Below are 12,367 nucleotides of genomic sequence, written 5' to 3'. Positions count from 1 at the left end.
GAGAAGCTTTTCGAGCGGTGCACAGAAAGATTTAGCATATGTTAAATAATTGAGAGAGATTTCAGAGACCTCGGCAGAATGTGAGAGCCTCATTCGACATAGTTGACCTAGTTTACGTGCCAACAGCATTCAACAAATGTATCAGGATGCCACATATGCAGATACTATATAAGTGAAGTTTCTTGCTGAACGCGTAGTGTGTGAAGAACGTCAAAATAGGTTCTCGGAGGTAACCTCGCGATATGCAGCCAAAAGAATTATGCTGTATGTATTGTGCAATTACTGGGGTTACTTGTAATGTCTGGTTAACGTATCACAGTGACGGATCACCACGGCAGAATAGAAAATGAACTTCTTATTTACTGTTCGCCTGACTTGAATGGCCTTTTTAACGCGACTACGTTAAATGCCCCGTTCAACGGAAACCCGGTGTCGCCGTTGTTGCAAACATTTGTTGCCGCAGATTTCATTTGCTCTATTCGCAAACCAAGGGCGTCCAGACATCACAAGTAAATCGAGATCGCGAGCGGTGGCCCAAGGGCAGACTTTTGATAAAGTGATATTCTCGATTTGAAGAATGCAAACGTATATTGCTCCATCGTGGGGCTGAATTATATTTTGCAAGGTTGCAATTCACTCTGCTTTTTCTCAATTTCCGACGGAATTGTGCACTTACATTTGTTTGTGTTGTGACTTCAACCGGGTGTAGGTCCCTTGAACTCCTACGTATTTCTGTCTGTCTGTCGACGACCTACCAGTTATGTTGACTGATGTTGACGATCGAACATCAGTAATTACAACTATATTGAAATTTAAAATGAAGAAGGACGCAATTGCGACGTTTCCGCTGCGTTCTGCGAATGAGTTTGATTGCTGGGACAGTTTTGCTGTGGTATATAGTGATGCGGACGGTGACAGCGCGGCGCGACATTTTGGTTTCTGTTGGGGCTCGCTTTGCTCGTGCGCCCTACCATGCCTTGAGCCCTCTGCAGCACGCAGGTGGACCTACTGTCGTCGGTTTCGCTGTGGAACGTTCTTCTGGGCACCACGTTCATCTGGCTCGCCTCGTACGGCACCAGCCAGACGCAGGTGCAACGCTTCAGCAGCGTCTCCACCCTGCGGAAGGCCAAGACGTGAGTGCTCATTCAGTGTGCGCATCAGCGTGTAGAGAGAAATGGCGAAACCTGGCCTCTTGTTTCCAGGTGCAGGCTTGGTGACGAAATCTCTTACTTTGTTCTATTTTCTTTTTTTTTATTATAAGGCGAAAGCCTTCATAGGCTCATGGGAGTGCGCAGAAAGTGTATGCGTTCGCAGAGGGTCTCGCACCGTCCCTGTCGAAGAATGACGTGATTTATGTGTGAAAGAATGGTTGTATAAGGTACAAGGTGAAAAATCATCTATGTGCAAAATTTTGTTGATTTGAAAGAGCAAAAAAAAAATTAATTAGACGTCGATATAGTTTGCAGACATCAAACAGCCCCTGACGTCGAAATTATGCAACAAGAAAAAAACAAACGGGCAAAAAACGCTGCAAAGCTATAATGTCGGATCTCGTATTGCGTTACAACATATAAAAGAGAAAAAAAAAGAATAAAAATAGTTAAAAAAAGAGGGAAAACAACCAAAATAGAAGAAAGTATAAAGAGTAAACAAGAAAAAAAAAAAGAATTTTTAACGCTACAGCTTTGAACGTCCCTCTCTGCGTAAAATTCGGCGTCGGCGTTGGGAGTGAATATTGTCACGGGTTCTATCGCTACCCGGACGGCAGTCCAGAAGGACAGGGTCAAAGGACGGGGTTGAGGCGCAGGAGGCAGAGAGCAGGCGCTTGACCAGGCAAAAGCAGTGGCGTCCCAGAATCACGCGCACTCCGCAGAACTTCGTCTTCTTCTCCCTCCAGAACTGACACGGTTAGCGCGGGTTACAATATGCCTCTGACAGGTGGTAGATGGCAGGTGACATGGCCGGACACTTATTGGCGGGCGACGTCACGAGGCTTTGTCAAATAAAACCGAACGAAGGTTGAGAGGGAGCCCCACTCCGCAAGCAAACGTTTCGGCAAGAGGAGTCGTCTTCGTCTGACGAAAACATGCCCCCCTCGTCGAAACGTTAGCTGGCGGCCTCCCTCAAACCTTGTGAGATGGAAATCACACCCTCTAGGAGACCCTTGATCCTCGAATAGGCCTGCTTCTTCATTTTAGCCTGAATAAGATGCTCTCGCGCCCGTGTGCTGTGCGATGTCAGTGCGCGTTAAAGAACCCCAGGTGGTCGAAATTTCCGGAGTCCTCTACTGCGGCGTCTCTCGTAGCCTGAGTCGCTTTGGGACGTTAAACCCCACAAACCAAACCAAACATATAAGGACAGAATGCTAACGATTATGTATGAGATTAAGATTTATTTTGCGATGAACGTATATCCTGGAATGGTCGTTCAGCTTAACGTGGTTAATATGCACTCACTCTTTCAGCGATCATGCGTGGATGTATCGATACCGCTATGGTAAAAGCGGTGAGTTTTATATCCCCCGACTTCGTAACTATACTCGCGGACAACATTTTGAGGGTCTACAGCGAAGGCTACGCAGGCAAGGGAGGGTGACGGGCTTTTAGCCCACGGAGAATGGGCTACCTCATTCAAATCCCGACGACAACCCAGCGCGCCCCTACTGCAAACAAAATACCCCACGGCACGGTGACTAAGGCGTGTCAGTTCCGCTGAAGAGGCAAGAAAAGCTGTCCGCGAGTATAGGCTCAGTTTCCTCATTTCATGCCAGTTTGCCTGGCGGTCGCAACATGGGAGCGCCTTGTGAGCCCGCAGCAGGAGGCTAGAGACAAAAGCATCTTTCGGAAAACCTTGCGCGCTGCGTTTTCAAGGGTGCTCTTTGCTCATCATGCGGCGTTGCTTCAGCAAGGGCGCGCACGTGTCGATGGACTTCTCGCGTTCGCGCGTCAGGTGGGGCGCGTCGTTCCCACGTGATCGTCCCTGTCATTTATGTCATTTGAGGAGAGTGTCTGGCCTCGAATGCATTGGAGAGTCGTTGCTGTGCGTTGAGCTGTCGGCGTTTTTTTTTATTCCTGCCGTGGCTTCTATGCTGGAGCCAGGTCGGAAGGCGATAGGCGGATTGTGCTCCTTTGATCGGGATCCGCGTGTCGATGGAATTGCATAAACAGGTTTGGGGTGCGACCTGATGCCGGTGAACACCTCCGGCAACGCACTCCCTCACCAGAACAGGAGTTGGCCACCCTGGTACAGTAATTGGCCGCAACCTCCTATGATAAGCTCCATAAGAGTTCTACTTAAGTTGAGGACAACCCAGAGGGCTATGGAACGAAAAATGGTAGGGGTAATATTAAGAGATAGAAAGCGTGCAGAGTGGGTCAGAGAAATAACTCAAGTTACCGACATTCTAGTGGAAATTAAGAAGAAGAAATGGACATGGACAGGACATGTAGTGCGAAGAGAGGATAACCGATGGTCGCTGAGGGTAACAAACTGGATTCCAAGGGAAGGAAAGCGTAGCAGGGGGCGGCAGAAAGTTAGGTGGGCGGATGAGATTAAGAAGTTCGCAGGGGTCAAGTGGATGCAGCTAGCACAGAACCGGGTTAAGTGGAGAAATATGGGAGAGGCCTTCGCCCTGCAGTGGGTATAATCAGGCTGATGATGATGATGATGATGATGATGATGATCGGGATTGAGGGACGGCCGTCAGTGCAGGAGATACCACTGGCAGCCTTTGGCTGCGTGCACAGGCGTATAGTTTCAGAAGGGACCAGAACACCCCCTGCACCAACAGCTACGTCATCGCGATGGCCCACGTACGCTGGAAAGCGAGGTTGCCCAGCGCAAGCGCGTGACAAGCCATCGTTGCAACCTGAGGCCTTACCGGGCCGGAATACCCTTGGGAACAGCTGAAACAGCGAGTAGTTAAGCGTTACACCGTATCGCTTGCTGGGACTAGTTTGGAAAAAAATTCATCATAACCATTTAAGGAGAGAGAACGAGACTTTTATTGCAGAACTACTAAATGTGGGGAGCGTGAGGGACAGGTGTGGGTCATAATACCGTGCCATCTGGTACGTCCCTCCTTCAGCCTGCTCTGAGCGACGAAATAAAAGTCTACCATGCGAGTCTGTCCTTGGCGTCTTCCATGACCGCGCTCGTCACCTGAAGCTGAAGGCAGTGGTCACTGGTAACAGTCGCGCAGCAAGGAGCCGCAAGTGCGCTCCATATTCAGCCCTATTGATAAATATCTGCATCAAGCAGGACCGTGACGTGTAAGCCGATGCGCATGTACTGTTTCTAAACACCGCCAGTTGTCTTTTGTGCAACCCGGCATGTCTGTTCCGGCCAGCGCTGCTAGAGCGCGCAGTGTTGCGCAGCTCGTTCCAAAGTTTGCGCGTTGAATGCCAACCGAAGTTCCGAACATCGCAACGTAAAGGAAGCTTTCGCGCGGATTACCCCTGCATTACGTTATAACCTGCGCGGATGAGGATGATTGACTTCGTAAGGTAAATAAGGCTCCTGCGCCGTTGTTGAAACATCGTTCGTCATCCCACTCTGGATATTTTGGGGAGGAGCGTATACGTCTATTTTTGCCATGGTTCGCGTCGTCCATTAAACCTTGACAGCACGGAGCTCCGATTTGTAGAGTAACCAAAAAAAAAAAAAAAAAAAAGCACTATACCTAAATATGCGTTCATGTGGCGCTTGCTACTGGTAGTCTTACAGTGCCAGCATGCTGTGCTACTTGCAGTGCCCCATTTTCACCTATTTATGCGGCCTTACTGTTTGTATTATCTGAAGTCCGGACGGAGAGGAAAGTGAGGCCACGTACACAATAGTATTGCTTTATTTTTTCTTGATGAAAACATAACTAATGCGGCAGGTTTTCCCACTGACACGACACGCATGAAGCTGGTCGATCCCCTAGATGCTCATTCGTGGAAGCTCATTTGTATCGAGCGTTGTTTCTTTTTTACTGACTGTAGCCGGCAATGTCTCCTTGACCGGAGTTCGCTTAGTCTTGAACTTATTGACCTGCGCTGCCCTTTACTTTTTTTTCTTCTTTCTTTTTACGAGGAAATAAGGAGTGCGCTTGTGTTTCCGTAGCGAACCGGTTTGGAGAAAATGTCCAGCTGTATGAAGCGCTCCGCAGAATAAGTGGAACCTAAATTATTTTTAGTTTTAGAGGGCACTTCTTAGAACTAGGTTTGCCGTGTGTTACCAACCGTAGTCAGGGTGCTCTGTTTGCGATAAACTCTAACTGTAAGGTTTACCAGCAGCGATGCGTATTTTTATTTAATTGCGGGATCTTTTTGCACGCAATTAGGCTTCTAGAAATCACTTGATCACATTTGTTTTTGTTTTGTTTTTTTGTTTTTTACTGCTGGAAAAGTGGCTGAGGGGTAAAAGAAAATTGTTCGTAAAAGATATGCATTGGGACTTTTTGTCGCAAGATGAGGTTAGTTTTGTGTTTGAACGTATGCATGTCGAACTGCGGCGTTGAGACAACTGTACTTTGACGTGACAGTTTATTGTTTTATGAAATTTAGCTTCCAAATGTTAAATTTTATCTTGCGAATTCGCGCTAGAGTTAGTAACATTGTTAGACGTAGTAACCGTAAAGGTTTTAAATGAGAGCACAATCGGCATTTGCCTGTGAAAAGTGCGTTCGATGTGTCACCGTTATATCTCAAGAGACAAGCCAATAATACTTTTGACTTTTGGGTTAAGATTTAAGTCTAAATTAGGACCGCGGGGTGATTTGCAAAAAGAAAAATGTCCGGGAGGCAGTATTAGGCAGCAAAAAATGGCTGAACTGAGTCGAGTTAATCGGTATCCTGAGAAAATCAGGCGGAGAAAATAGAACTTGGCGAATCATGTGATGCTTATAGAGATAATCAATGTGGCCTTGAGGTAGAGCATTGAGTTGAAAAGGAGGGAATACAGCAGCGTGACAGAAGATACACGAAGAGTCTAGACAACACAGCGCTGACTATCAACTGAAATTTTTATACAGAAAATGCTGCTTTTATATGCGTTATACAACTACACGAAGACAGCGGCGACACTTAACGCGTTGATAACAAATAAACCATTGTGAACAGATGCCACTTTTAAAACACGCGCCTGCCCTTCTTCCCCTTCTCAAATAATCAATTAAGGGAAACGTGGCAGAGTGCTTGATGTGCAAGACTCATCTGATTGCCACCCTTTTGCGCATTGTAGCATGCTTCACCGCGGCCCGCCGCGATAATTCAGATGTTAAGGCACTCTACTGCTGTACACAGGGCCAGGGGTTCGATCCTTACCGCAGCGGCCGCTTTAAATGGAGCCGAAAAACAAGATGGCTGTGTGTTGTTAAAGAACATTAAAGAACACCAGTCGGTCGAAATTTCCGAGCCCTCCACTACAGCATTTCTCATATCGTTAGTCGCCTTGTTACTTTAAACCTTACAGTCCAAACTAAGACTCCTTGACGTTCTGGGTTTGAGAAACACGGGTATGGTGAAGTGAGGGTTTCAAAACTAACACCTGTTCACAATGGTTTATTTCCTGATATCGTTTGGACATTCGACACTTTCTTTGCATAAGCTAAGTCTTACCTCACCTATACTAGCAGCACTTTTGTGCATAAGCGTTTCAACTTGTTAGTTGTCTTGCCTCTTTGCGCGTCGCCTGTAACGGTGTGCTGCAGAATGGCTCATGCAAACCAACTCTCCCACTTACGTTCTTCGAAAGAGAAACAGTAGAGCACGGCAGGCAGTCATGCGGAAAGATACAAAAGCAGCTTGGATTGGGGGACCGCGGACGGTATAATACAGGGTCGGTTCTGCCGTGTACATGGCCGGACTCGCTCACGAATGGAAATTCTGTTTTGTCGTCGCGGAGCCGTTGCGTGCTGCATATAGGGCAGACTCGGCCCAAATGAATTTGATTGCCCTACAATTGTCCAAAAGGTTCGGAAGGCATCAACGCGACCTGACGCGACGCTTGCTGATCTCCACCCCCATGTGCACACGTCGGCCAGGCTGATAAACTTATGCCGACAAGCTGACTCCCGCAGGGTTGATGTAAACGAAACTATAGTCTTTTCGGTCATTCTTTTCTGCTTCGCAGGGCACTGTATGTGAACATTCCCGGTGTGATGATGAACATCAGCCTGGGCTGCTTCGCCGGCCTAGTCATCTATGCAAACTACCCGGACTGCGATCCTCTAATGTCCGGCAAGATCTCCAAATCGGACCAGGTGATGCATCGCTCAGCGATCGCGCTTACCGTTCTTTACTCTCCGCGACCCAAAAAAGGAGGCCGTGTCTCGGCGACCGATGATATGCGTAAATGTACTACTGCCACGAGGATGTGCACAGCGGGAGTTGGAGCGTTGGATAGAGAGTAGGTGGCGTTTCTTGGACATCGAAACTAGGCCAGGAAGGAACTCCCGCATGTGTGATACACGCTAGGGTCAGGCTTCCACCCTTCATTATATTCTGCATTTTTTTCTTTCAAGTAGCGTTGCGTTAAACATAGCCAAACTAAGTCCATTCAATTTTAGGCATGGTCAGCGAATGCTCAACGGGGATCATTCACTAACTACTCAAGATGCCGTAACTTGAATTGTTTGTTGAATGAAAATATGTTATGCGCCGTGCTCACTAAGTCACCGGTGTTATTGTTTTGCCTTCCATATTTGCAGCTCATCCCATTCTTCGTGATGAAGAACCTAAGTAGACTCCAAGGTCTCCCTGGTCTTTTCGTGGCATGTGTCTTCAGCGGAGCTCTCAGGTGCGTTACCTCTAGCCACGTATAGTTGCTGGCTGCTTCAGAGAACTATGACCGTGATAAAAGCCGTTGTTAGCAACATTGCAGCTTCAGTTTCAATCACCGCTTGAAGATGGAAATCGAAGTGTCGGTGTCATTTCCGTCTCGCTCATCCTGTTTACTATTGGTCGAATGTTCAGGGGAATCCCCCAAGGTGGAGTATATCTGTAATAAGGAAGTAATTACTCATTGACATACACTCATGCGAACCCATACGGCTACAAAAGAAAGCTATACAGCTTTCTCAGAAGCTTCGTAGTTAAAGAAATAACCATACTGGTCCGGAGATCGAATCCGGGACCACCGCCTTTCCGGCGCAGTCGCTCTACCAACTGAGCTAACCAGGTCAGCAGATCAGGTATTATTAGGCCGAGAACGAATTGATCAATAACTCGAAGCGGAAGTGGTGTTGGTCGAATATTTAGGGGAATCCCCCAATGAATTCCTCTTGCAGTTCGAACTGAGCGCCACTGCTTACGCCATCACCGGACATTGTTTCTGTACCAAGCTTCAGCGCATTTCTCGCGGTCAATTTCTGCTTCACGCGGAAAAATTCGTCGGGTGTCCTCGCGTTAGAGGGCTCTAGAAAATTATTTTTTTCGCATCAGAAACTGATATCAGAAACTGATATGATGATATCGTTCACGGCTTCAAACTCCCCATTGTGACTAGCCACGAAACAGCGATGAATAAAACTGTTATTACTTGGTTTTAGTGAATTACCTGGATAATTAGAGGATTTAGCATATTGCTGCCGCCACAGCAGAGAGCTCATTCGTATATATATATATATATATATATATATATATATATATATATATATATATATATATATATATATATATATATATATATATATATATATATATATATATATATATATATTACTGTTTTGTACCCACTTTTTTTTTAAGTCTTCCCTGAAACACCGATGTAACGAGCATCTGCGCAACGCACCCCGCCTGAGCTCAACGGTCTTTTTATTGTTTTATTTTGTAGCACACTGTCGTCGGGTTTCAACTCGCTGGCGGCAGTCACCTGGGAGGATTTTGTGAAGAAATGGTCCAACGTCACCGAGAAGCAAGCGGCCTACATCACCAAGGGCATCGGTGCGCTCTCCCTTCTCATTTGTGGCGTGTCACGGAAGCAGAGTACATAGAATGGGCAAGCTTGCATGCGGAGCATATTGGTATTTTACCACGCAGAGCCGAAACCATTTTGATTTGTTTTAACTTGTTACATTTGTTTTAACTTGTTACATTGTTAAATTTTTGTTGACACGCTTGCTGTGTACGCCATGCCTTGCAACGGTTTCCTGGACTTAGTCAAGCTGCTCTAGCAGCTTTTATCCAGGAAACCTTCCAGCAAAACTGGAAAATAAACAACTGAACTGAACAGAACTGAAAACTCTCGTGCTTGCGTACTGCTTTGTGCATCAGTGCACGTTACGCTGTGGTCTGAGCGTCTTTTCCCTTTCTCTTGGTTACTTTACGTGTAGCATGTATGCGCTGGTGCAGTGAATTATTTTTTTGCGATATTGGTCTTTGAACCACAAACTGGCGGCAGCTTTTGGAAAGCGAATCTATGCTTTCTGGACACAATCCATTACTTTGATCATTACTACTTATATGCACATTCATGCATCGCACCAACCTTTTAGGAAGTGCTTCTGCTACGCATTTCTGGAGATTTCTGCGCTACGATCGATTTTTTTTCTTCATATACAGCTTGTGCTTACGGGATTCTCACCATCGGGCTGGCTTTCTTGGCCGGAAGAGTCGGCTCTATTCTTAAGGTAAAAGGCTATCGGTTTTTTTTTTTTTTTTTTTTTTTTTTTTTTTTTTTTTTTTTTTTTTTTTTTACGCAATAGTGTATATTTCTCTTTGTGTATAACCCGCCCCTAATCATTTGCCTTGTAGGCGGCCTTTGCAATGTCCGGGGCCCTTTCGGGACCACTTCTCGGAATCTTCATGCTGGGGGTGCTGGTGCCGTCTTGCAATGGGAAAGTAAGCTCAATTCTTCTTTCTGATTGAGAAATGCAAATGGTGCATGTACCTGGTTTTCAACCGGGGAGAAATCGACCCGTCCTCGGAAATGCATTATCGTGCTCTTCTGTCTTCTTTTCAGAGCGCTATCTCTACTGGTCGCATCACTCAAAGTTGCTCGCACCCCTCATAGTAGCGTTATTCCGATATATCAACGGCACTCGGGTGCCCCATTACAGCTTTGTACATACTTTAGTTCCGCGTCTCGCCGCGGTGGCGCATCAAAGATACCTGACTACTGGTTCGGAGTACCCGGGCTCGAACCCCTTTCGATGGGGCGCGAAACGGAGGAGGAGAAAACAATTAGGGACACTGAAACAATTTCGGAAAGGGAGGCATGCGTATGGTTATGGCGCTGGGTGGCTGACCCTATTCCGGGACGCCATTGGCCGCCGCCGCTGCCCGAGCTGTCTGGACCTGGGCACGCTGGGCCTCCAGGTCCGAGCTGGACAGGGCCGCCTCCCAGCCCTCCATAGTTGGCCGTCTCATAACTTTTATATTTGTGTTTTCCTGGCAGGCCCACACCATGTGGTATACGTTAGCATACTGCGAGACGCCCGTGTGCTTACTGTGCGATGCCAGTGCACGTTAAAGGTCCCCAGCTGGTCAGAATTACTCCGAAGCCCTCCACCTCTTTCCTTCTTTCCGCTCCCACTTTCCTCCTTTCCCTTAAGGTGCGGTTGAAGTGTCCACAGAAGTAACATATGCAGCGCCTTTTCTTTCCTGTAAATCATTTACTATTCCATTTCGTCTCGCTATATATGTACTCCGGCTTGTGAAAAACCGAGGTCGGACCACGCGTGTTAGCTTCGTATTCGCCGCAAAATCGACCTAGAGGTGGCGCCAACGTCCGTCGCTCCGTGGGGATCGGCAGCCGGCGGCGCTCACAGGAACGCACGCGGCGTAGGTTTGCTTACGAGTTTACGGTGGGTTTGTTGACAATGAAAACGTGCCTTATGCAATGCATTAGCGATTTACTGTTTCGAGTGTTTCAATATTGCAAAAAAAAAAAAAAAACCGTGGTTACGCCAATGCAGAAAAAAAAAAAAAAAAAGATGCGGATATTAGGAAAACAAGGCACGCAACTACCCGTCTTTTAGATTTACTGGCATCGTTTTGCACTGTTTTTGAGTTGTGCGACGCTCACAGACCTGATAGTTGGGCCGATTTTCGTATTTCCGAGCACACCTTTACGTGGAAGAACGCATCACGTTCGTTGCTGTTTGGGAACTTCCGTAAATCAATATTTTCCGCATGATGCCTACCCGGCAGCCGTCGAGTCTAGAAAGTTTCGCTCATTCTTGAGTTACTTATTTCGTCTTCGAGCCTCTAGTGACGTCTTTTAGGATACGATTGTTGATATTACTCCATTTTGCTATTGGTCGTAATTTACCTGTTTTTTAATGGCATTCATGGCATTTTCTGCTGGTAACTGCCGCTTCTGGAATGTTAAAGAGCAATAAGGAATTGGCATGAGATTCAAAGAGCACGTAACAACGGGGCATTTAGGATGCGTTTATAATCGTTCGCTCAATATCTCGTTCTGTCGCTCTATAGGCGTGGTTCTCGCATTGGTGTGTAATGGCGTGAAAAAAAAAAGATGACCACGTGTGCGTAGCCTGAGCTGTTGGTTTATTTCCTGGTCGGTCGACTTGTCTGCTAATGTACAGGGTGTGGTTGCATAGCCGAGGGTTAATGGGGCTTTTAGCATTTGAGGCCATAACGAGCCAAACTGGACGTTATTACGCTGGTCGAAATAAACATGTTTTTCCTGCCTGAGGGACACTCAAGGACTGTACGCGTAATGACAAACGTCGCGGCATTACGATATCGGTGCTTGCTTGCGCCATTAGCAAAGGTAGCATTCTTACCAAAAGGCTTTCCGGATGTCAATCGTTATCGCGTTTTGAAGAGTATGGGTAGCAATACTTTAGTGCAACGTTTGCTACGATAAAGTGTCGATCGTTTGTATTTTTTCGAAAGCTCGATGTGTGTGAAGGTGAAATTGTGCTGTGTAAACTCGCTATCAGTTATTTCTGAATCCGCATTTCTCTTTATTCACCTTTACGCAGCCTAGTGTAGCCAAGTGATACTTTTTTTTTGATGCACGGGGGACAGTGTTACCTGTGTTTTCTGTGTTTGTCCCCTTCGGTCGTCTAGGTCTGCACCAACTGAAGACGCCGTAACAATAATAATAATAATTGGTTCATAGGTCATCTGTCACACTTGTTCTGTGGACACCTGAACCGCGTTTTAAGGGAAGGGAGGAAGGTGGGAGGGAAAGCGGAATAATAGAAAGGGGCACCGTAGTGGAGGTCTCCGGAGTAATTTCGATCACCTGGGGATCTTTAACGTGCACTGACATCGCAGAGCACACGGACGCCTCTTCGTTTCGCCTCCATCAAAATGCAGCCGCCGGCGGTTGGGAAATTGAAATTCCGTAAGATTCTTGTTTGAGGAAGACAAGGGGGGCCCCGCCGCGGTGGTGCAGTGGTAAGACGCCC

At 46.8% G+C, this 12,367-nt stretch overlaps 1 protein-coding gene across 1 annotated transcript in view; it reads left to right on the top strand.

Moving 5' to 3' along the window:
* The window catches only part of LOC146186105 (sodium-coupled monocarboxylate transporter 2-like), a 125,436-nt gene that overhangs the window by 95,526 nt on the left and 17,543 nt on the right, over positions 1 to 12,367 (top strand). The window contains exons 7-12 of the mRNA XM_084607038.1: positions 993 to 1,133; positions 7,117 to 7,246; positions 7,694 to 7,782; positions 8,818 to 8,927; positions 9,546 to 9,613; positions 9,738 to 9,824. Coding sequence (XP_084463164.1) covers positions 993 to 1,133; positions 7,117 to 7,246; positions 7,694 to 7,782; positions 8,818 to 8,927; positions 9,546 to 9,613; positions 9,738 to 9,824 — 625 coding nt within the window. The remainder of the gene's footprint in view (positions 1 to 992; positions 1,134 to 7,116; positions 7,247 to 7,693; positions 7,783 to 8,817; positions 8,928 to 9,545; positions 9,614 to 9,737; positions 9,825 to 12,367) is intronic.

Source organism: Amblyomma maculatum, chromosome 6, assembly GCF_055883805.1.
Source record: "Amblyomma maculatum isolate TAMU_Amacu chromosome 6, ASM5588380v1, whole genome shotgun sequence".
NCBI lineage: Eukaryota > Metazoa > Arthropoda > Arachnida > Ixodida > Ixodidae > Amblyomma > Amblyomma maculatum.
Note: the sequence above shows the minus strand (reverse complement) of the source record. Positions and strands in the feature narration are given on the sequence as shown.